This window comes from Diplotaxodon limnothrissa, linkage group LG7 (assembly GCF_057381915.1).
Source record: "Diplotaxodon limnothrissa isolate DT_005_m linkage group LG7, D_limnothrissa_male_GT1.1, whole genome shotgun sequence".
In the NCBI taxonomy this organism is placed as follows: Eukaryota; Metazoa; Chordata; class Actinopteri; order Cichliformes; family Cichlidae; genus Diplotaxodon; species Diplotaxodon limnothrissa.
Genome location: NC_140602.1, coordinates 12878736 through 12904638, shown reverse-complemented (window position 1 = coordinate 12904638; position 25903 = coordinate 12878736). Strand labels below are relative to the sequence as shown.

The window sequence follows — 25903 nt, the reverse complement described above, 5'->3', positions numbered from 1 at the left end:
AGAGAAAGAGCGAGGGTAAGAAAGAAACAAAGGTGTAGTCAGGGGACAGCAAGCAGCCGGCCTGACAGGGGATTACATAGCTCTTGCTGGAGACGGAGCCTTTCTTTCTTCTACAGGGGTAAAGGATTGAAATGTGAAACAAAGTGATCCCTAAAGTATTCCTGTTTAATCTCAAAAGTGCACAACCTGACTCCGCCCCACAACAGTGAACTTTCAGTGAAAGGCAAAATGCTCTGCAGGCTCCGGTTAGCATCAGGGTGGTCTCAATGGATCACAACAGGCTAAGTAAAAGTGAGAAAATGCCACGCAGGCGATCTAAGAACAGAACAACCCAGAGAATTTGAACTGTTCTAATAGCAAGACACTATAGCTCTACTGGATCATCACTATTATTCATCTTCTTTGGGTTTGAAACATTCCATTTTAGGTGAACTTTAATAAATGGCTGAATATCAAAGTGGCTCTGGTCAGTTCGTTTCATGCTTTTATTTACGACTGCTATATTATAGTTTACAAATACAAATGAGAGGGCAGTGGCTGATGCCACCAGCTGGCATGATTATAGAATACATTATTTCCAAACCGAGAGTTGAAGGCTCTCACACCAATAATATGGCAATGCATTTCAGAAAGCTATAAAAACGTCAACAAAATTAATTGGTTAAGATTTATAGATTAAATTTCCATCCAAGTTTGTTGTAGACAGCAAAACCTTGAGACCAGGAGTTTTCAAAGTTTTGATCACTGAGTGCCAATATAGGGATGCGGCATATGATGATAGTCAACCTGGAAAAAGCACAAATTAAAGTCTTTTAGTCAGTGTTTTTGCCATCTTTGTTTAGGGGATATTGGAGTTTCCTCATGGAATTCAGTAACTTTGGATGGGTTTGTAGTTTTTTAAACTCTCAGTGAGCCGCCTTAGGAAAATGTAGTCAGCACTGATGGCTGAAACAGAAGAAAAACTGGAACACAAGTATAATGCTAAGTTAGCATCATTTTGAGTTCCTATATCACAAAATGACATGAACCGTGGGTAAATGAGATGCACAGTGGTATATTTTTTTTACTCTAGCACTACATAAATTATTATCAGGGGCTGCACTTTGGCTTTAGACAAATAGGAATTCTATTGGTATGTAAAACTTATTTAACACAATAAAAAAAAATAAGGTTAGATATTTTAAATTTTAATATCTTTGGGTATTTCCAACTTAGTAAAAAGATTGGCAGAAATAACCTTTGCATGAATCTTACTAACATTAAATAGAAAAAAATAGAGAAAGTTTTACTTTGTTCCTCTGTTCAAACCAAACTTCCTTTTTGAATCCTAACCCTTAATCGGCATTATTATTAGATACATCTGCTTGTCACACATCACTTGTCATGTAATCAGTGAGGAAATGAACTAATAACTACAGAATTTCAGCAGGAACAAATTAATATTTAAGAAATATTTCTTACTTAAAATGATATCCATTGGTTCCTCTTGTTGAATTATTTTTTCCTTACTCCACTTACAATATAAAAATACAAATAAAATGACTCTGCAAAGGAAACCTATAATTATAGCGGATTAGATTTCTAACATCATGTAAATAGATAGGCCCCGTCTCCTGTGACGATAGATTAATTGGCAGTATGTGGGATGCTGTTGCTACAGCTTCTCGTACATCAACAAATACAAATCCTGGAGTGGGTACTGACTATGAGGCATGTTTGTGCCTGGCTGGATGAAGAGCAGAGGAAGTGGAGGTGAGCTGCTGACGGAGGGCCTTCTTCACACAACTACAGAGAGCCTACAGGTCACTCCTCCACCTAATGAGGTTACGGTCTCCTCAAAGCTGTGACAGCACTAAAATCCAGCCACTTCACAGTGCTTTTGTTCCACAGATGGGAAGTTGCCAACAAGCCCGAACACACTGAAAGACAAACGCTTTACTAAATTACAGATAAGCTCTTCATCTGTCATCTGTGCCGGCTGCTGAGGTAACGGCTTCTTAATTCCAGTGTTAAGACGGAAAAAAAATATTTAAACACGCAAAAAAAAAAAAAAAAAAAAAGTCTTTACGTTAAACATAATGGCAAAAGTCTCCATGACGCTCTCAAGAGTCAACGCGAACATTTTTAAAAGACCTTACTTGTGACTTCCTTTCTTTACACTGCCAAAGGTTTCCGTGTTTAATCAATTAGGTCTCGATTACCGAACTTGGCTCAACCCCTCATCAACACACCAACCTAAAAGCTTCTGGGCTAAATGAGAAAAGGCAGCTCATTCATAGTAGCTTCTCAAATGGTATTAGAGTGGGTAACTTGGACCTGCCCAGTCCTGGTTGTCTCCTGCAAAAAAATTAAAAAAAATAACACAGAAAAGACTTTGTTGCTCAGTAGCTCCTTTCCTGTCCTGCTGACAGATTTATCTAGAACAATACAGGTGAAGAGATTAAGCTGAAGCTACCTGAACTGCTACCTTTAGGTCTACAGAAAACAAAATCAGACTGTGATGGTTTAAATAAAGCCTTGTTTTGTATGATAGCAGCCTGCGATCTAGAATTGCTGATCTTGCCGCCATGTAATGCAGTTGCCTTTCTAAGCAAATGGAACAAGCATCTGGCGATGATATATCCTTTCTCCAAACCCAAGGCGGAGCAACAGTATTCGTGTTTATATGAAGGTAATTACAATGACAGCATATATACACAGTAAGCTGAATTTGCATGCACACTTAACTGAATGAAAACAGTGTTCTGTTTCTCTAAGATCAGAGGATTCACAACTTGCATTCCTAAGAGACAGCTACAATAAAGATCCTCCATCCAGGGCTCCCAACAGGATACTCCAACACTTTGGGTAAGACTGCAAATAAGTACATTTCCCCAGAGTAGATAAGATTATCAGTTAGCAGTTCCCTCCCTACTCATTGTGGCCACCTTAGCTCAAAAACAAACAGGGAAACTAAATCTTACGCATTCACTCTAATGTTGCAAGAACTGGGTTGATGACCAAGCGAGTTGTTGGAGACTATATTCTTAGCCACATATCAGTGAGGTGAGGTGATAGCATTGCCAGCTGGTTTTTATTAAAAACAAACAAACAAACCCTATTAAACAAACCCACGATAGGGCGATCGTGGCTCAAAGAGTTGGCAGTTCGTCTTGTAACCGGAAGGTTTCCGGTTCGAGCCCCGGCTCGGACAGTCTCGGTCGTTGTGTCCTTGGGCAAGACACTTCACCTACCACCTACTGGTGATGGCCAGAGGGGCCAATGGCGCGATATGGCAGCCTCGCTTCTGTCAGTCTGCCCCAGGGCAGCTGTGGCTACAACTGTAGCTTGCCTCCACCAGTGTGTGAATGTGAGAGTGAATGAATAGTGGAATTGTACAGCGCTTTGAGGGCCCCGAAAAGCGCTATATAAATGCAATCCATTATTATTATTATTATGTCTTCTTCTTAGTCATTGCACTTTCTTTTGCATGTTTTTGCAGAACAGTATGGTGGCACAATGAAGCTGACCTTTCTCTATAAAACATCTTCGCTTCATCCTAAAAGATATTGTGTGGCAGTTGGTAAGTACTTCAGTATTCCTGCTTAAGTTATGGCCTAAAACATGTCTTATGAGGTCACACAATCTGTACATATCAAAGACAATCTTATAGTTGCAATATGGGCTGTGAAATCCAGTGTAAAATATTGTCAGTATATCTAAAACAATTACTGCATGCACATAAAGTTTTACTGTAGGCTGAATGTTATCCCTTGCTCTAATTCTTTGCATTAAACCAGGTTAACCATAGCCAAAGTATGATCATAGATTAAAGACGAGTAACAGTGCTTGAAGTTCTAATTGGTCTTTGAGCGGTAGCAACCTGGTAAAACAAAAAACTTAAGAATTTAAAAAAAAAAAAAAAGACTGGGCAAAGACAGAAAGTCAGAGGCAGCTCCTGAATAACACATCGGGAGGACTTAATCTAATTTTCGCCCTGGGTAACTATTGTTACGCCGGCTGATGGGAGGACCAAAGCAGCTGGTATTTTTTGCAACAGTGACCAGGAGAAATTGCTTTTCATAGTCACCTAAAACCAGACAATCCAATCAAATCAAAGAGGAAGGCACAACTGTGCTACCTCACGAACAGATGGAAAAGAACTGGCAAAGTAAATTAAGGCAAGACTTAAACTTTCATCTGGGTCTTCATTTATGTCAAGGGTTCATCCTCCCTCACAACCAAGTACACCAGATGATCATCTCCTTACATATATGTCATCATTATACAGCATGCCAAGTCTTCTGTAAACCACAATAAGGCTGCAGGAGTAAACACTTTAAAGTCAAAATTTCTAAGTATAAACATGTGTTTATACAAGTCATAATGGCATATGATTTAGGAGGCTGTGTGGAATCATCCATTTCCACATTTGCTCTTCATTCACAAACTTTGTTTATTTCAAGAAAAAAAAAACACATGATCAATCAAAAGGCCACAAAAACCAAAACCTACCACAGAAGCCACAAACTGTCTTCAGCTAAATCTAATACAGTAAGAGGTTTAAAGCTATTCCACTACCCACTGGTCTCATGGTGGAGAAATAACAGGGCTGTTTGGAAGACAGAAATGACAGCCTATAGTTAAATTTCTGTAACACTGGAGCTAAAACTAAGAGACACTTTTCATCTTCCGCCAACGATCCAAATAATTTTTAGAATTATCTTCCCCATTTGGTTAAGCCAAAGAAAAACCTCCAGGTCTGATATAAGGATTTCAAATAAAATATATCAAACTTATCTGAAAAGTCTGCTTTATGAGTGACTTCATTTTTGAAGGGGGATAATTTAGAAAAATGAAACAATCATGTCAGCCTAGATTTCCCCAGGTCTACACAGATCATTCATTGGCACACTACATATTTAAGGACTGATGCTTTTGGGAGAACCTGTTTTCGACAGTAAATGGCAAAAAAAAAACACAAGAAGCAAGAAATATAGCAATAGAGTTGTTTTTGCACATAAATGTGATTCATGTCCTTTCTTACATGTAGCACAAATCAAGAGATAGTCCACTTCAGATGCATTATCACTTCTGCCAATATTCCGATTGGTTTAGATTAGGAAACTGTTTGAGCACAGAGTGCAGCAGGCAGGATACAGAATGAAAACTCACTAGCTGCACTGAGCCTTTATGCTATTCTATGCAGTTTAAAGATTGTGATCACACTGTTTGCAATAGTTGTGTTCTCACATGTACCTACACCAAGCTATATCGAGAAAGGTTCAGATCCGCTGTGCACGTGCTTGTCTGAGAACCTCAACATCTGAGTTTGCAACTCTCTTCAAAATAAACTGTTTATTTTAAACCAGAAATTAAAATTCAACTTCATTTAAAATGTGCCAGAACACTATGTTTATAATTTCACATTTATTAAATGAACTAAGTAATGTGTTCTCCCTCTTGTTTTTTGGAAAAACTTCTGACGCTGCTGATCTGGGTTTTAACCTGTCAGTCAGCTGGAGGCCCCAGTGAGAAACCCTGTAATCCTTCCACTCTGCCCTTCACCTTCCCCCATGTCCCCAGATACAACTCCCACCAATCCCACTACTCACTCAAATCAAGCTGTGAGTGCTACCTAATGAAAACGAAACAATCTTGGTGCAGTATTTGGCTCTCAGACCCATGCTCCTGCCCTTTTCTAGACAAGCTTCAGCTGAAGGGAATGGTAAAGACTTTGAGCAATATATAAATACAAGTGCTTAACAATAAGGCGAGTGTGCATTAGAAAGAAAGGGGGAGCACATTGGGAGAATTGCTTCTCTTAATCACCCTAAGTAAGGAGGGAGGGGGCGAAAAAAAAAAATCAGGTTTGACACAAGAAAAATCATTAGAGGCCACAGGGGGAGAAACAGTGGGGTCAGAGACTAGACGTAGCCTAGAGAGAAAAGAAGGAGTGAGTGGTGGTGGTGGTGGGGGGTTGGGACCCAAGCAGCAGCGCAGGAGAGGAGCATCGGGTGTTGTTGAAGGGATTAGGAGAGAAAGTGGAGACTGAATCAGATATGGGGGAGAAAAACAAATCTGTAGGTGAGTCAATGACATGAGAGATGCTTGTTAGGTCAAATAATCAAAACGGCTCCGACTTGAAGTGACTCAGGGGCCAGACAGCCATGCTGATGGAGACTCTATTTATTTGACTTTGTCAAAGGATTAAGGAGAGAAGCACTCCCCAGACTGCCTCATTGGTTAATCATGATTCGACACAACTTTGAATGGATACCACTGCAAAAAGATGGTAAAGGAGAGCTTGACAAAATACTTCACAGACTTGCTTTTAAACTGAGGAAAAAGACAAGGCAAAAGGACTTTCACTTGATTTGCTTATTGCAAGTGACACCACTGTTGAATGCAGTGCATCTCCTCTGGCCCACTGACCTGTGACCTCCCACTGGGACCACGTGGAGCTGAGAGGAGGAGTCCTCGTGTAGTAACAGCTTGCGCGCTAGTCACATCACACCGGTCCCCTCCTCTCTCCTTACAAAACACCATGCCACCCACCTCTGCCACTTTATTCTCCGTCTCCCTGGGGAAATTCAGTAATAGCCTCTCCAGCCGGCCCCGTCACTACTGATGGGACACCATAATGTCTCTATCCTCACGCCCAGAGGCATGCTCAGTGGGATGTTTTGATGGTTCAAACCACAACTTGGCAGGAAATTTATGCCTCATTACAGGAAGTGGGCCGTATATTCTCCTCATCATAAACATGGTGGCAGGTGTTTTAATTCCAACCCTCAAAGTCTCAAATTGATGCGACTTTTACTGTTTAAAAAAAACAAAACTGTAAAAAAAAGGCAACAAGGCTTATAGAGCCTTGTTTCACCTGAACTGTATTCAAGAAAGTTTGCCATTACATTTTTAAATCATTTATTTATACAGTTGTGGTAGGAGTATTTATAATAAAAGCCAACCCCTCCTTGTTTTGTATAGTCAAATTAAAAGATCTTTGCTGAATAAAGTCTTGTGCATCAATGACATTTCATCTGGAAATCCAATTTAGCAAAGTCTAAACCAGCGACATCCGAGTCGTGCAAACCACACAGACACAAGACAATGCTTGCTCTCGTGCTAGGAAGCCTCTCTATTGGTACCATGTGCACAGTGTAAACACTGTTAATCTGGTCTTCATTAGCCAACAACCAAAGGCAAGTTGGTATGCAGAAAGCGAAAACATAGCTCATAACTAAAAAGACGGCTGGCATGACCTCTGCACTGCGGCAGACTGCTCAGTGTAAAACCATAGATCAGTCTAGCATATTATGCAACCCAAAAACCTTTGTGATAGACCTTTATATTAAAGAAAAGGATGGCTTCACGTGCATAAAAACATAACAGACAGTTACCTGCTTCTCCAAGATGCGTGAGATCTCTCCCAGAGTTCGGTCCAGACCAGACACCTTGTTGTTGGCCCACTGCCCGCTATCTTGGCCCTGCAACTGCTTCAACAGGTCTTTCACCAACCGCTGCAACCTGAACATAACAGCCAAAAGTTATAAATCTGTTAAAACATCTGTCCTTAATTTAGGATTTTTAATACCACTGGTAAAGCTAAAATGTTTAACCAATTAACTGATTAGTCTACAAAAAACAAAACAAAAAGATGATTAAAGAACTCTTCGAGTCAATTTTAGGAACACTTTACAAAAACAAATAATAATGGAACAATAGAACATTTACATTTTTTATATTTTTGACACTTGAGATATAACTGCACTCTGATTTATTTACTTACAGATTTAAAGATGTGATTAAGAAAAAAAATAAGCAATGGATTTTTTTTTTAAAGAAAGCTTTAGATGTAGCACTACAAACATCAGGGGAAAAATATTAATACAGAAGAAAAATGTCATTTTTTAAAAAAAAAAAGGGAAAACCCCAAACAAAAGAAAACACTTACTTGGCCTTGTATGGGGAGTCAGGGACCTGAGTCTTTGCCTCCATTGATGTCTCATATTCCTTTGCTCTAAAGAGAGAGAAGTAGGAAACAGTCCTTGAATCCCAGGAAAAAAGTGTTTGGCCCGTCAGTAACGAACACGAAGGATCAAAGTGTGAGGAGAGAGAGAGAAAATACTTCAAACCCAGTCTGTTTATTTGGCCTGTCAGCCAATCACCATGTAACTTGGCTTAAAATAATCAGACAGCAGCACTGCAGGGACCTGTGTTTTGCTGCCATCTACTCATGTCACCAAGGCTTAATTCCCTCCTGCCATTTTTAACAAGGAGACTAGAGTTCTTTGCTGCCCTCGCTGTCAAACAGTTAATGGGGGTTAGAAGCAATACAACCATGGCTATTAGAGAACTGTCATCTCCATGGCGTTAGTCAACATCTCCAGTCTGAAAAAGGCAAACTTTGTGTTTGTGCATGTTTGTGGGTGAAAATGGGTTATGGAGAGGTCCATTTATCTGTCAATCACACACTCCCAGACATGATAAGTAACTATTGATCAGAGGTTGACAGGGCACCTTCCGGTTAATCGTCTCTACACTGATAGAATCAAACTCCTCCCGGAAGACGACAAGTGGATTTCCTCCAACAGGCCATACCTGCTCCAACTAAAGTCTGCCCTTGAACACGAGAGATTGTGAAGAGTAGATTGTTCATCCAAAAGACATTGACATTTTCCCCTCACAGTTTGACCAAAATGACTAAAAATCACAGATAGCCAGTGCACAAATTTAAGCAGTCAGAAATTCAATATCAATGCTAATTTTGTATCTATTAATTTGAGGCCATTGGTTTAATCCTCAGCTCCTCTAGTTCACATACAGTGTCCTTAGGTGAGATAGTGAACACAAAATTGCCTCTAATGCATTCCAATGTGAATGACTGGGTGAATGTACCCTATAGTGAAAAGCGCTAGTCCATTTAACTGATTATGTTATTTAAAATTAATTTATCATAAAAATCCTTAAAATCAGTTTTACTAACAGAAAAGAAAAAATACTTACTTACAAAATAATCATTAGAACAGATTTTCAACAGTTATAAGCAAAGGGGGAAAAAAATCCCTAAGTGGCCTGATTCAGCGTTCATTCTGAATATGTAGTGATTTTATGTGCCACGTGAGCAGGATAAATAGGTAGCACAGACATGGTTTAATAAGGACTTGAACTATATCCACTCTGTTTGCCATTCATGAGATTACAATATTAATCTGACAGGTTTATATCTAATCAGGTTAAACAGGGAGCAATTGCTACACAATTTATTATAGTCATGTAAAAAATGGGCAATAAATCTTAGTGTTCGGCAATAACGGAGAAAGCCCATTTCTACAGTGTAGGGCTATAAGCACTTCATAATACACGAGATCTCGATTCCTTTTAATTATTCCATTTTGTTTACAGAGAATTTTCTCCACGTTTACATCCAAATCATGGCTACACTGCAAAACAGACCCACTTTGAGGTCATAACAAGTGGTAAAACCTTTATAAAAGTGACAATGGTTCAATAATTCAATCTAGTCCATTTAGCTTGTCTGTGTATTATTAAGGACATATGTTTTTCCTTTAAGGGAACCTCTTTTTTCTCCCTTTATCTAAGGAATCAGGGTGGTAACACAAGCTAAGGCCATGCTTAGCACCTCATGCAGTTCTCCATACTCTATAAGGCGTGTCTACATATTCATGTCACTCTTAGGTCCACGTAGCCAACAAAACAAACCACAAGCAACCAGAAACAGGCAAAAAGCTCACATCTGAGTATCAGTGTGTACTCTGCTTTGAAAGTCCAGAACTCATCCTGACACTGACAGGCTACTTACATTAAATTTTAATAGCTTATTTTCCCTTCCAAAAAATTTATTATAGAGGAGTTACGCCAAATAAGTGGGCTAAAGTATGTGTGTGCCACTTTATGACACAACAGGGCTCCATGCAGGCCTAGTTTAAACTCCTGTGAGACACACTCACATTTTACGGACACCATACGGTGTTCCAATAAAACGGTTCATTTCCACCCAGCGGTGAAGCAGCTCACCTTTATGTTTACAGGGGCTCTGTGTTATTTATGACCTCTGAAGGCCTGCTGCCTTTGAGTGCTAGTCTCAGCAGAGCTGGTGCGCGAGTGATGGTGAACAGAGGCAGATCATGTTGTCACTTTCTCAGTACCGCTGAGTCTCACAAAGCCAAAAACAGCAGAGCTGAGAATAAAACATTGCAGTAGAAAGGCAGTTTCAGCTTGTAGTTGCCTCTTTGGAATACATTTTTCCTTCTGAACTATAAATTATTAAAACAGTGAAAACTCATTCATTGCCAAATTTTCAACTTAATTGTGATAAGATTTTAGAGGATCATTAGGTCAGCCTACACTCACAAAACAGCACAAACCCCTGCGATAACAAATGACGACATGTACTCGACCATCACAGCCAGTCTTTTTTCCTCTCTCTCCCCCCTTCTCTTTACCAAAAAAATAAAAATAAAAATATTAATGACGAAAACGAAGCTATCCAACCTTAAAATTCATGAGTGGTGGTGAATTCTTAGAGAGCAGGAGAAACAAATGTTTAGTCATGCCATTAACATTATCAGCGCAGTGAGTAAAATGCTCGTGCGTCCACGTGCACTGACCGGACATCAGGGTTTGCTCGAGGACACTTAACCCCTTGAGGACAGGAGGAGGAGGGGGTTCAAAGTACCAACACTACAACACCTGCTATACTTCGGGAGCCACAGTCGTGTCATTACATTGGTATTTTTGTGTGTACATAAAGTCTTTATGCTCTTCCTCTGGCGTGTATCACCACTGTTTTTTCATTTAATTACATCTTCAAGCTCGGTTGTAAAAGCGAATATTAAAAGTGAAAAGAATAGTAATGTTTTGATATGGTTCCTGGCCAGTAACGATGAGTCATCAAATTCAGTTTAGGGAATCAGTTTTCAGTGATCAAACATGGAAGATGAGGCATCCAAAGCGGTAGCTAGCTGGATCAAGAGTGTCGTTGAAAAAACACAAAACAAAAACATGTTCAGCAGATCACTTTTTCTTAATGTCTGCATACACATTTGTTAATATGATTTTTCAGCCCGTGACTAAGTTTGATAGATATAATATGCTGATTTATAATTCATTCATTCTTTTTATTGTGCGATTGCTGTCTTTTGAGGGTAAGTCTTCCCAATAATAAGCATCGGTACCATCTCACCATCTCACAGTACGCACTGCATGTCTCATCCCTCAAATCTCTTTTTTGACAGCCAGCTGGATTGATTGAGTTCAGGTCCAGGTTCTGACACACAGCAGCATCACCTCCTATTTGTTGATTGCTATTGATTTTCTTTGATACTTCATTTAAAAATCAATAATTCAGAACAAGAAAAATAGGCATGGCTCATACATACTTGAACATACATCGCTGGTACTGAGGAAGGCTTCAGATTTGGCAATGCCATGGCAGTAATTTGGAGGAAAGCTCTTTACAGGTGAAAGCTGGAGAGCCACGGATCGATTTGCAGCTTTGCTCCCCAATCACGGAAAGTGGTCATAAATTAACATCATCAGTGTTACCTTGTAGAAAGCCTGGATGCACGTAACATCTGTTTTCCATATCGTTGTCACTCATAAAAAGAAAAAGAAAGGAAAAAAAAAAAGTCCTGGCTGAGGTTTGTCCTCTCCTGCCTGCGAGAGGGTGGTGAGAAAAATCGAGACTGACAGTAACAGAGAGAAAATGGATGAATTACCTGGAGTTCATCCTGGCGCGGAGCTTTTTGGCCTTCTTTCGTGCCTTCTGCCGCTCTTCTCCATCCTTCACGCTTTCCGAAGAAACAGAGCTGTCCGTCAAAATATCCACAATGTATTTTTTTAAGGAAAGATGCTCCTAGAACAGGGAAGAAAAAAAAACAGAATATCAAAAGCTACTAACAAATTGTTCTCAGGTTATTGGTTATAACAAACTCCGAGAGCCGCACTGGAAGGAAAATAAGTAATTTTCTGCAAGTGCATAACTTTAGCACTCATTTCCTGGAAGGCAGACATTGTACTTTTATGGAAACAAATATAGGTTGCACCATGTCAGCCACAACACAACACTGCTGCTTGCACCAAATATACTGTTCCTGTACAAACAGCAATTAAACAGCATTTGCTTGCTACTTTTTACGTACAATTTTAACACTCTTCACTTTATACGCAGTAAACTGAAGGAAGGCAAAGACCAAAAGAAAGACTACACTGACATATCGCAGGAAAAGTAGTGTCTGTGTTCGTTTCTCCTCTTTGAGTAGTGAAGATGAGTTCCAACGTTTTTTTCCTCCCTCAAAAATTTTGACTTTAATCTGAATTTGACAAAAAACAAAAAGACGTGCCCACTTTGTACTTTTTCCTGTGACCCTAATCCTTTTCCATATTATTAGACGCAACTTGTAGTCTTATGAATGTGTTATGTGACACATTGTTGCATACCTCTCAGTAACACCACTGAATACTGTAATTACTCTCAGTAATGAATGCTCTTTTGAAGCCACCTGCCTGCCCACGGACATGCTGCAGGCCAGGAGGTGTTGCTTCCTGTCAGACAAGTATGATATTTCTACTCATAGACAAGAGAATATAACCCAATTTGAACAGCATGACACATGCGGAAGAAACCAATTACTAAATTACACTGTCATCCAGCACCCCAAAGGATACAATGGCCCCAGACAAAGGGTTTCAGTTATGTAGGCAAGTTATCTTGTGTGATGCCACAGCCTTTGGTCAAAGTTTTTCCTGCACCTGCTCCCTGAATAGGGCTCTTCACCGAGAGGCGTCGTATGAAACAGTTGTCATTAGTTGGGCTCAAGTGTGCAAAAGCAAAACAAGTGCCACAAAACTAATGCCTAAAACTAAAGGATTACTTACTGCGGAAAACATAGTTTATAACTAAAGATTCACAGGATTTCAACCATGGGAGACTAAGAATGGGACATTTGCTTCAAATACATATAAAATTGAAAAGAGAGAGAAAGAGAGCGAGAGAAAAACTAAGACACTGTCTTAATGTTCAAGAAAAGAATAAAAGAAATCAAGGCACTTCATTTGGAAGCATTCTTGAATGATTTGGGTTTTTTTTTTTTCAAAAGTAACAGAGTGTGACTCTAGTTCTAGTTTCTATACAAAGACGACACAAAACACGCCAGTTTAAATTTGACCACACACACAATCACAATATTAAATTCAATTAAATCTCAATATTACATTCCTCATTTAAAGTTGAAGCAAGATTTTCAAAGCTTCAGGACCGATTCACTGAAATGAATGTGACTGTAGTTTCCTCTGATTTGCATTTGCACACCTCTGCCCTCGTTTCACTGATATCACAGGTCACTAATATCTCGTGACCGTAGCTATCCCTCGCTTAGAAGACAGCAGCTCAGTAATCTCTCAGAGAGGCCATCCTGTGAACTGGCTGCTCACTTAATGGAATTGCTTCACCAACAGATAAAACACATCTGTTGGGAAAGACTAGTTACATAAAACGTATCCATTGGGATATAAATTCTGTTTTTCTTTGTTTTGTCTTTTTTGAAGGTTGTTATGTACTTTGTGAATTTAGGATGAGAAGATTTAACAACATATATTTACCTACCAAAGGAACCTCTGCAACAAAACTACACAAACACTGGTCAAAGGGCATTGCAGCTACACGTTGCCTCTGGTGAGAGAAACTAGATAGTACTATAAACATCTCATCTTCCTCTTGACACAAACTGCCCTTTAACAGATCAAAAAGACAGCCTACAGAAATACAAATTCTACAAGATATGCTCATCCAGTCCATCTTTTCTACCATACAAAGGCCAGCGTGGTAGACTTCCATTTGGCATACACAAACAGCCTTTTCATGCAGTCTCTTTGATAAAGAGATAAGACTCGGCTGCTAGTTGAGCAAATCACACAGTCATAAAAGAAGGACAGAAGTCATACAGAAAGCAAACAAAAAAGCAAATCAACTATTCCTTCATTATCAGGTAAATAATCTTAAATCGCTTGAACTACACAAATAAATTCTGGTGGAGAGACTGCTCTTTTAAACAGCAGCTTTGTTGCTATACCGAATCGACCGCACATCTCAAAACCGTGTGTGGTGGGAGAAAATTTCTGGACATTTCAACAGGCGTCTCTATTTGTATCTATCAGTACAGCTTCAACAAGTCCTTGAGGACTACTCAGTGCCTCGCCTAAGTCAGTTCTGATACCCGATGCAGCGTGGCGATCACTCTACTCATCGTGCTTGCCAGTCGCTAAAGACAAGAACAGCCTTTCCTCTGAGAAACCTATTTATTAATTACCCTAGATATAAATTCCTTGCGTTATATGGGTTTTGGATGTTATTTCATTATATCAAAGCAGAAAAAAAAAAAAAAGGAAAGCAATCTCAAGTCCTCTACCCGTATATCGATCCACCCTGTTGAATACAAGTGAATTTTCAATTTAATTCACAAGTCTCTCAGAATGGGAGAGAATGAAAAAATATGAGGGCACATCGGCTTCTGCTGAAAAACTATGGAGTGACCTCACAGACCTCACAGCACAGTTGGACAAACCATCTTCATTTTAATTAAAAATCCTTCGCTGCAGGAAGAGTTATGGAGCCACAGTGAAAAATAGTTGGCAGCGGCGTGAATGAAATTGTGAAACTGAGCTTTGATATAAATAATATGTGGGGCAGATGAATCTATCCAAACAAAGTCTCTTCACTTTAAATAAGAAAAGATAATTCTGGACATCTAAATGTTATATATTAGAGGTACAGGAATGGCTAAAGCCTCAGTCCTGTAATAACACATCTAATACAAATTGTCCAAGCATGACATCAAGATTAAGATGCAGGATATTATGAGGATGACCTCAGCAACGACCTAAATTCTGAATGATTAGTGCTGAAAAATGACAAGTTAAGGTTGTATTAGGATTACTGCTAAAAATGTAGTGAATCAAGCAAATACAAGGCATAAGTGTTCATATATAAACTGTTTTTCTCCCCAAACCCAAGGTTATGATGCTGTCAAAAAGGAAACAAAAAGAAACTGCATTTGGAAAGGAAATGATTAAAAAAAGGAAAGTTATCAATTACTCATCACTGAAAAAAAAGCTTTGAATGAAGGAGCTGCTGAAGCCAAAGGTTCTGCGTACAGCACCAACAGTTGTCACCTTCACAATGAGCCCTGCTGAAAAGCCAATCTCATATTGCAGCCTGAGAGGTTACCTTGCATTAATGAGCTGCCTTCCCATGGAAAAGTGCTCCATGACACACAAAAAATAAAAAAGCCTGGAGACAAGAGGGTGATGTCAGTCCTCCACTGAAGCGCTGAACCTTAACTGAGTACATTTCAAGGCTCATTTGTAATCTCACAAAGCCAGCTACAGGCCTGTGGCAGTATATAAGAGGACGTATAAACATCAATAATGACCGTGTCATAAAAGACTGTGCTCTTTGTCTATTTTTATTTTTTTATTTTACATGAAACAGGCAGCAACAGGGCAATACTCTTTGGCAGAGTGAGAGGATGTTTGTTCCCAGCTGGGTGACAGTGATACGCACCACTTCCTCATCGGAGAGCTCCCGTCCCTGGATGCTGCTGCTGTCTCGCACGGCCTGTTGGTGCCTCTTGCCCTTGGTGTGGCTGAACAGGTGCACCTCTGAGGTTATCTACAAATACAAACAGAGTGGTCAGAGGTCAGTGCTGTGGACACAATGGAGAAAGAGGCAGGAGAAGGTCAACAGGGCCCCATGTTGCCGTGGTGAAACAATATACCACAGAGACACATACACTGGGACAAGAACTGCCTCCTCTAAAGCTTAGTTTAGAAAGGGATTTATTATGTTTAGGTCAAGCTCCATATACTCTGCTATAGCAGATTTGCACGACTGACTGTTCAGAATACTCATCTTATCATATTTTGGGTCTTGGCATAACCCCTAGGTTCATTCACTAAAATAAGCCAATACCAATGGATGAAGATCTTGGGGCTGACAATGGTTAGAGCAATTGCCATACATTATGCTGCAGTGATATACTTTTGTATCTCACTTAATTGTTCTGGTTTTTATTATATAAACAGAACTTAGGGCAACCATGTACATACAAGGAAAAAAAAAAGAAAAGCAAGCTGATGACAACAGTTGACTCATCGCAGATTGCTGACTAGCTGTAGCGGATGTTTGAGAAACAGGAACTAGAAGAGACAGGTGTACAACAGGCAATGTTTTCCTGCCATTTCTGGAAACAGGCCCATTTGGAATGGTTTGTGTTTAATATAATTAAATAAAGTGCTTGCTGCTGACCCATCTATGATCCCTAGTGTCAGATGCTGGCCAAGGTCATCTAACATTTTAACAAGATTCCTCCCCACCCCTTTTTCTGATGCTGGTTTGAAAACTCAAGGTGTCCCACCCTTGTTTTGGTGGCAGCCAGTTAATCAGAGATAAATGTGTCTGCTCGTTGCCTGATGCTCCAAAGAAAGAAAGGAGGGGGGGGAGGCATAATCATGGCCAGTCATAAATCTGTTTAGGTGACTGTGTTTAATCGGTGCTGTTAAATCCTCATTTAAATGTGGCCTCTTTCAAAACTCCTCTGAATCACCTTCAGGTTAGTAATTCTGTGTACATACAGCCTGTCAAATGTGGTCTTCTTTTTTTTTTTTTTGCTTTCCTCATGTTTATATATAGCAAAGACGCATAAATATATTAGTTCAGGAGATTAAAATAAAAATATTTAAGTTAATTGGTAAAGTTAGTTGTAGAGTTAGTTAATAGTTCGGATACTGCATTAAATATTAGTGAAGTACTCTAACTGATCCAGAGACTGATTGGAAACTTTACATACCACAACTCCACACAGTGAACACTGTTTCTTGCGCTCATATGGTGTCAGTTTAGGTGCGTAGTCTGTGTTAGCATGTCGACCACTGCTGAGCTCAGCAGCCTTTTCTTTCCTCTGTTCAATTTGCTCCATATGCCTGCGGCTGCTCTCATCATGCTATGGAAGAAACCAAAAAACCCAGGTCATACGAGAAACATGGACTCTTGTCTAATGTTTGTTAAAGAAGCAAGGTGGCGCTGTATAAATGTACCTTCATCTGAATTTTCTTCTGCAGCTCCTCCATGGCTTCTTGTTGAGCAGCGCTGAGAGCAGCCAGACGCTCCTCTCGGTCTCTGCAGATGGGACATAAAATGACAAATAAGTGCATCTAAAAGTCTTAAAAAGACAGCAAGAATCAAAGTGATGTAGCCTGTTTAATCAGAGGGTGCGTTTCTTTTTTTGACACTACGACTTGTAGATTTCATTTGAATAGAACGGCTATTTCAGCTCATCAATCCACCCCTCAGTAATCCATAATAACAGAGAAAACATCTACAATAAAACACTTAACTACATCATTCATAAAAAATAGCTAGATACTTTGCTGGGCCACTTAAAGTTGTGGTAAGCTGTATTCTGCTTACTGGAATAATTTAGCACCTCCTCCAATGTTTCATTGTGAGCAGGAAAAACTGCACAACTATATCAGGACAGTTTACAAAGTCACAGACAACTGACACTGTATGAAAGTCTTGTCCTGGGCTATTGATTGGTGACTAAAGAATAAAAATCAGATATCTTCCCATTTAAATCTTAATCTCTCAATCTTAAACCGCCCCCTCAAAGGGGGACAAAAAGTAAGTTTTCCACTCATGCTGAAGTGATTTGGAAGTACAAACCTCGCTCTTTCCCGTGCTGCATCCTCTCGGGCTTTCTCCTTTTCCTGCCTCTGCTGTTCAATACGAGCCTCCTGCTCCTTCCTCTTCATCAGCAGCTCCTCCACTCTGGCCTGTCGCTCTGCTTCCAGGACCCGCTTACGCTCCTACACAGGAGCGGAATAGATGGGGGATTGGTAATTTAAAAATCCTATTAGAGAACATAAATGAAGGCAAAAAAGGTTTTTCTTAATCACCTGCACAGCCTCATCTCTGGCCTGCTTCTCCTCCTGCCTCCTTTGTCTCTCTTCTTGCAGTTCATTAAGTCGTTGTTCATATTCACTTAACTTGGCAAGGGCATCGTGCCTTTTATTTTGGGCTTCCAGGGTGTTGATGAAAGCAATTTCATTCACCTGCAAAAACACATCCTTGAATGACAATATGAAAATATATATATATATAAAATGTATGACTGCAAGAGATTCGCTCTTAATACCTTGGCCTCCTCTTCTTGAGCTTTCTTCACAATAGCCTGCAGTTGCAGCTCCCTCTTAAACTCGGCGTGCAACAGTTTTTCCTCCATCATCCTCCGCCGCTGCTCCAACAACTCCTCTTTCCATTTCCTCACATCTTTTTCCTGCAGAAAGTGAAAAGCAAGCAGCAAGAAAAATCCACAGTGTATTCTTTAAGACCAAACAGACAATAGATTCCTGACCGCTCGGTTTCTAACCTCTGTCAGTGTGTTCACGTGGGGATTAATGAGACTAAACACCACTTCATGGATTTATGTGGTTAACCTGAATTATTCTGGGACTAACTCCTCTTGCCATGGCTGAGAGTACAAAAACAAACTTCATGAAAGACTGTTGATTTTGGCTGGGAGTCTCCATTACGACTGCCTGTGGCCAGCTGGCCTAGATGTGACTGGAATGGGTTACAATATTTGGTGATTCTATCGGGCAGTGTGCTGACAGAATCTCTCGCTGCGAGCCAGGCTAAGTTTAGCTTGCATGGAACTTCTTCGCGGTGCTTTCCGTCAAGTTCATGCAGACTTACTCACCCTCTCCAACAGCTTCTGCAGCTTGAGCGTCTTTTCTTCTCTGAGTTTGTCCCTCAGCTGCTGCGCCTTCAGCTGTTTCTCCTCATGTTTCTTCTTTGACTCTGCAATGGTCCTGTCAAAAATATGGAAATGCATCATTCATCTCTTTCCCTCTCCTTATCAACAATGTGGAAGGCAGACGCAGACCCTAACAGACACCTAGGGCCTGTTTAGACATTCTGGGTGGTAAGCTAAAAAGAAAGAGGTCAGACACAGTAAGTGAGCCTTTGATTTTCCGGATGCAGGGATCAATCCTTGTCAAAGTAGGGGAGGGGAGAGGGCTGCTAAGGAGTAAACCTTGGTGCTGTTCAGGAAGGCAAAAAGAAAAAGAACTGTGCTGATCTCGTTAGTTTGAGTTACGAAATAAGCCAACTAGCCGGGAAAAAAAGAAAATGCAATATATGATGTGGTACCTTTTACGTGACGGTGAGGACAATTTCTCATGCATGTGGATGCCGTGTCCAGGAGGCCGAGCGGGCTCTTCCTCTACCATGTCGCCCCATGATGTAGTCTGCCGCCATGGTTCCCGAGCTACAGGAAGGACAACAAAAATAGACTTGAGTGCAGTGTTTACCTTTACAAAAAGTGTTTAAATCTCAGATGTTGCCTTTCATACCATCGTAATCCGCCAGCATGTCATTCCAATCTATATTAGCTCCACAGCTTCCATTACCGATGCTGGCCTGTGGTAAATAATTGAGGGTTGTTTTTTGTTTTTTTAAATAGTAGATTCATAATAACAAAAAAACATCTTAAATACCATTTTAATGACTGTCAAATTAAAAGTACCAAACATTCAAAAGCATAATAAAAAAACATGACGGATCTTACAGAGAAGTCACTTTCATTGTCAGTCTCCAGGTCATTGTTCTCAGCCTGAATCTCTCTCGTCAACTGCTCCTCCTCAGCAATGGCACTAGCGATTGCCTCTTCGTTAGCCTTCTCCAGCCGGTCTGCCAGCTCCTCTTTCTTGGCTAGGACCTCTGCCATAGACTGGGGCTGAACAGAGAGCACAGATTCCACCTCACACATATTTCACATTCCATAAATGTTAAAACTATCCCACTGTACACCAAGTACACTATTCAATATTGGTTTACACTGAACATTTGGTTCAAATACTAATTTTTTGTGTTGATTTGAAAAATAAAAGTTGCAGAATTGATTCCTCTTTAATCAAAAATAGCACTGAAGAAATGTAAGTAGTTAGATTAGATGAAAGCTATATTATCCAATATCTCTCCAGCACCACTGAAACCCTACTTTCCTGAACTATTCCTGAACCAAGAGAGAAACTGCTGGTCAATGAGCTATTAAATACTAAACAAAACAGGGCCACTGTTTGTAATTGAAGAAAAGCGTTCATGAGAACATCTGTATATATTTTAGCTTCTGTAAAGGTGATTTGATTTGTCACTGGAACCAAATATAAGGGGGGATAACATACCAACCCAATCACAGTTTGTACAACACAATCACCACAATTCTCACAAGTGAGGAAGCATCCAAAATACATGCATGGCACATTAACAGTGAGGATGAAGAGATGGTAGAAGGAGGCATGGTTTTGCTCTATGAAACTAGCAATTTATTTAAGGGTTTTATGTATGAGGACTTGAGGTATTATTGTGAAAATAAGGGATTATTTCAGGGCCGGAATTACTCTAAATCAAGCGTAAACTAACAAGGAAGAGGCTTCTCAAAAGGATCTGCATTTGCAGCAGTATACACGAGTAGTTTTCAGTGTAGGTATACCAGTATTCTGCAAAAGATCAGACTAGTTAATATTCAGACTAAGGGAAGGTTCTACATAATATAAATCATATTTAAATGCAAATTCATCCTTTAATTAAATGGAACTGTGTGTTTGCATTCTCCAAATGAGGCCTTAAAGAAAAGACAAAGCCTGAAGCAGAAGACAACAGTAATTAAAAACTTTATACGAAAATAAATAAATAAATAATTCCGTTTGTGGAGCATTTTGTGTTCAGTAAAACTTGGTTGGAGTAGGTTGAATACAATCTACATCTACACACAACTATTCTTAACAGTGAATGGTACTACAACAACACTACACAGAGCTATATACTCTTGCCTGCACATTTGGTCTGGAGGTCTCTTAAGATTGACTTTGTTTAGGCGGTGAAAGATCCTTGGGGATCCCTGCCCTCCCAGCCCTCCCCTCCCTCTGCTCCTCCATCTCTCAGCACTCACAGTAGAAAGCTCTGTGGGGTCCAGCACACTCTCCAGTTTCACCGCTGCCATGGGAGTCTCAGCCTGTCCTGCAGCAGATGTGGCCATGCCCTGTGACGTGCCCCCCTCAGCCCCACTGTCCCCAAAGGCCAACTGTGTACTGAGGCCATCCGTCTGGGGTAGATCTAGTGATGTGGCGAGGGTCACGACAGAAACTGGGACTGATAAGGTAATGTCTGTGGGTGAGGTTATGGATGGGGTGTGCTCTGGGGGTTGGAATGGGGTAAGGGCTGCTATGGTGGGAGGCACGTCTTCACAGGGTGCGTCGACACACTGCCCCGAGCCTTGTGGACTCTCTGCTGGGGGCTGCACCGACAGTCACACACACACACAAACACACGCAAACTCAATTAAAGACATGCATATATAAAGCAATTCATGAAAGCAATACAAAAATAAAACCAAAACAGTCACTATTGGACACACAGCTGAAAAACAAATCATGCAAGGAAGCTGGAACCGACATGCCCTAAATATCCACTTATGATTAAAATAAACAAAGAATGCAAATACAATTTAGATAGCTATAACACACCCTTACCAAGTGTGTCTTGATGCATTGTCTGCGTATTTATTTCATGACAGTGAAGATGGGCTTTATGCCTCTGAAATGTCAGCGCGCAATCAATCGTTTCAAAGTTGATATCCCCGTCTCGACAGTCTGTCTATGAATACCATCAAGCCCAAACAAAAACAAATACGGCTGATAAAATGGTCTAGTGTTACAATACACGCTTATCATGAATAATTGATATCCAGGGACTGTTCGGGCAGAAAGACGTCACAAGGTACTAAACATTAGTACCTCCATTATTTGTCCATTCTCTGGACCTTCAACCTCCTCTTGTGGCTCAGGCTCCGAAGGGATTTGCTGCTTGGTGTCTGTCTGACTCACGTCCTTGTGGCGGGGACACTCGGGACGGAGTTGCTCACTTGCTTGTGGTGGCGCACGCGACTGGTTACCCTTATTGTTGTCCTGTTTTGGGGTGACGCAAGCCAAGACAGGACTGACCTTGGCAACCATGGCGGCAGAGCGAGGTTTGGCAGTGCGTCCTCGCTGTACCGTTTCCCAGCCTTCTGCGTCCTTTTTACCTGTGAACACACAAGGCGCTCCGTAAATCAAGGAGAAGATTAAACTGCACTCTCTTTTAAGCACAGAGTGAAGTGCGATTTTATGAGGGGTTTCTTACCAGGTTTTTCTGCCTGGGATGTTGTGGGTTGACAGGAGCCAAGGACGGACTGAGTGCACTTTACTCGGTCTGCCCAGCTGGGGCCTGTGTGAGAGTGCCTGGTTGCAGGAGGACCACTGATGAAGACACATACAGAGCATGCATCAGAACAAACAAATGGCCATTAAACTCAACAGGTACAATCCCCTCCTTCAATGTCTGAGCAGCTCCTACTGTGTTGCCTGTCTGTAAAGCTTCAGCAATCTTAAGAAAGCGTCTAGCCAAAGCATCTGAGTACATTCCACTGTGAGATAGCAATGGACGTATTGGACAACAGGCCTCCGTCATGATCAATATCCATTTCCTGCAGCATCAGATTACAGAGCGGTGCACATATTGAACCGATGCTTCAGCAGACTTTAACTGACACTTTCATCTACACCTTCCACTGATTCTGCTGCCCAAGAGTGAGACACTCAACAAATTGCATTAAACAAATGCTTCATTGGCTGTCTTGCTAGATAGTCTGCACTTCCTAACCTCTACAAAAACAACCATAATGCATCATAACAAATATTGACTGGTGAATCACAGGATGCCTTATGATACAATGCTAGACTGGAAACAATAACAGGTAAAAGCTTACCCAAAGTTGAGGGCGCGACGTGCACCTGGCGTAGGTACCATTCTGTCTGTGGGGCTTGGCATCACATGACGTCCCGGAGACATCTTACGCACCTCCCAGGCTAAAGAAGTTGGCCTGAACAAAAGTGAAAGTGCCGTACATCACTAAACTTTTTCTAGTTGCCAAACACAAACACTTGACTCACACATTTGCGAAATCAGTCAGATGGTTGATTCACTTGTAGCAATGTATGCAATAAATGAAGCATGTAAAAGTTCCAGGTTGTTCTATTGATTAACAGCCCGTTTCAAATTTACAGCTGCAATGGTCACTGTGTTAAAGAGAAGCCAATAAACTGCTGGATCTCTTTGAATTAAAGCCAAGGCTATTGATTCATTCTGTTTGTGACTCAAAGCCAGGGACCGGACACCCGCATTTTTGGTTCCACCTCAGGGAGCAATTCAAAGTGGGAAGAGAATGAGAATGAAAGAAAAACAAAAACAATGGGCCTCATACGAGTTTGGAAATGCCCCTTACTCTGACCAGAAAATAGTACCGTTCAAGAGTACTGTCGGATTTAGGGAAAAAAAAAAAGCACACAAACCAATTTTGTTCTGACAGAACAAAACTGTGGGTATGTTAGTAAATCAAAATCGGACCTGATTTGGTTTCACATCTCAATCTGCATGCTACCATGCGTCTGTTTCTCTATATAAGAAAACAAGTTTCCCTAAGTGGATTTCCTTGGGAGTGACATATTGTGCATTAAATATCTGGAACGTTTTGTGCCCTTTATTTTGTCTGGTCTTTGTGTTGGTAAAAACTAGTATTGAAAAGGTTGCATATGTTTAATGGAGGAGGGGGGGGGGCTAGCTTACACATTGTCAGTTAATATACTATGTTCTAAACATGCAGTTTAATTCCTTATTATTGTTTATGAACATTTTTTGGCTTAGCTTGCTTTGGAAAACTGTAAATAGTAACTAATAAGACACCATCACTACATCACAGTTCAAATATGTGTCTTTACATTTTTTTTGATACAGTCTGGCTTCCATCAATTGTAAGCATGATTTGAGGCAAATCTAAATGTCCTCATAAAATAATGTACTAAATGTGTTTGCACACAGATTTGTGCACAAAATGTATGCCTAGTTTACAGTCAGATTGTTCGTGAGCAATGCTTGTGAATGAGGTCCACTGAAAAAGTGAAGAGCATCTTAAAATGACCTGTTCTGAGCATCTGTTTTCTCCAACTTCTCCTGAAGGTTGATCCAGTCTATGAGAGCTTTGAAGTCCCGTACATAGTTGTCCAGCATCATCAACACCTCCTGAAGACAGCAGGTATAACAGTACAGAGAAACCACAATTTAGAAAACACAAAATATGAATAATAAAAAAAATAATAAAAAATATAGCACACAAAAACCCCTCAAGTTTAAAATAAATAACTGATGGATGTGCACTCAATATTTGCTCAACACTAAAAGCATTTTAAAATATTCTTACATATCCCTGCAAACACCAAGAAAAATCCATTGCAGTGTCTGCTGTAAATTGTGCAAACCACAAAGCAGAATTCATAGTCATACGTTTCCAAAAGGTTATTTAAAAATAATCATTAGCTGATTTTGATCTGAGTTTGTAGTCAGAAATTTTTAATTCACTTGTTCCAGCGTTTAGGTACATTTGAGTATATTGAACATATATTATTGACTAAAATAAGATATTTCAGTGTGGTACCATGGACCACGGGAAATAAGGTTTGGCATGTTTAACCCTTTTGTGACACTTTATTATCAAAAGGATAAACTGAAAAAAAGAAGTGAAAAACAGCCTTTTTATTATCTTCGTCACAGATTTTTTTTCCTAAAAAAAAAAAATAAATAAATAAAAAATTGTACTTAACGAATTAAAAACTGACAAAAGAGAACTTGCAAAGTTTTGCTAGAAAGCAGGAGCTGATCCGCAAAGTTTCAATGAATGTTAAGAAAAACACTTGACTGAAAGCTTCAAGAACAATGAAGGCAAATTCCTTTTAACAAATGCCCATTATCTGCACTTGTACTCAGCCGGTGTTGGTTACTCAGAAGTGGTAGGCTGTGGAGGGGTTTTTTTCTCCCCAGAGCTCTAATGAAACAGACACAACTGATTGATGGGGAGCATGAAGGGAGTGGTAATTGAGAGTAAACCTTCACAGTGCTTTTAGTTAATAGACAAGTCAGTCCAGTGAAAGATGCATTGAGCAGGTTTGCTGATTAGGGCTGGTTAACAGCCAGTGTCTACTGCTGCGGCTCGCTTCATTTGGTAATGAAGGTTTGCTGTGCATTTGACAGCTAAACCAACATTGAGTGAAAGCACCATAAAGCAGAGGACAGAGAACAGACACGCTTAGCCAAAAATAACCACCAAATAATAATTCATGAGAAATGGATTTAACCTTCACGAGGCATTGTCATAAAGCAAGAGGGCCAGTAAAAGCTTGTGGTCCAAACAAAAATGATCAGCCATGTCATGTTCAGTCAAGGTCAGACTTATTGACTTCTGGGAAGGAAATATTTTATAGTTCACATTGTCTTGTGTTTTTTTTTTTTTAATTTATTTGAACGCCAGAAGTCCAGAATAGCCCGTTTCTGTCCATGTACACAAATTAGAAAATACAAGTCTTAACTGATCTCAAAGCAAGAAGAATACAGAGTATGTTTCTTGCCTGTACTAGGTGGGTAAAATAAGCAGTTTGTGTGAAGTAATTAGAACTGAGGTTGTGGGGATTATGCTTAAACATACAGGAATCATTCTGCTATATGGACAATTACCCTGTAAATGGAAAAACATTAGGTCAGGGCTACATTCCCCTCAAAATTGCATAAAGTATTACAGTAACAGAGCTGCGGCAGAGAATTACTTCCTGATAATGATTGTGTTGATGTTCATAAGTTTTTAGGTGGAAAAAATGGTGAGCCGTTTGTGTGAGAGAGTACACATGCTGATTGCCCACAGCTACACCAGGGGATTGTGGCTGGGGGCTATCAGAGCACTCTGCTTCCCCTCCAGAT

The 25903-nt window shown here is 40.2% G+C and overlaps 1 protein-coding gene across 2 annotated transcripts in view; it reads right to left on the bottom strand.

Moving 5' to 3' along the window:
• scaper (S-phase cyclin A-associated protein in the ER) overlaps window positions 1–25903 on the bottom strand; it is a 59155-nt gene that overhangs the window by 23037 nt on the left and 10215 nt on the right. For both annotated transcript variants that reach the window (XM_085359223.1, XM_085359224.1), the window contains exons 5-22: window positions 24078–24178; window positions 22869–22982; window positions 22244–22359; window positions 21859–22145; window positions 21015–21359; window positions 19632–19799; window positions 19417–19483; window positions 19214–19331; window positions 18762–18873; window positions 18198–18338; window positions 17959–18114; window positions 17726–17868; window positions 17098–17179; window positions 16851–17003; window positions 15566–15673; window positions 11724–11860; window positions 7937–8002; window positions 7383–7509 (exon numbers count right to left, since the gene is read on the bottom strand). In XM_085359223.1, the coding sequence (XP_085215349.1) occupies window positions 7383–7509; window positions 7937–8002; window positions 11724–11860; window positions 15566–15673; window positions 16851–17003; window positions 17098–17179; window positions 17726–17868; window positions 17959–18114; window positions 18198–18338; window positions 18762–18873; window positions 19214–19331; window positions 19417–19483; window positions 19632–19799; window positions 21015–21359; window positions 21859–22145; window positions 22244–22359; window positions 22869–22982; window positions 24078–24178 (2541 nt within the window). The remainder of the gene's footprint in view (window positions 1–7382; window positions 7510–7936; window positions 8003–11723; window positions 11861–15565; window positions 15674–16850; window positions 17004–17097; window positions 17180–17725; window positions 17869–17958; window positions 18115–18197; window positions 18339–18761; window positions 18874–19213; window positions 19332–19416; window positions 19484–19631; window positions 19800–21014; window positions 21360–21858; window positions 22146–22243; window positions 22360–22868; window positions 22983–24077; window positions 24179–25903) is intronic.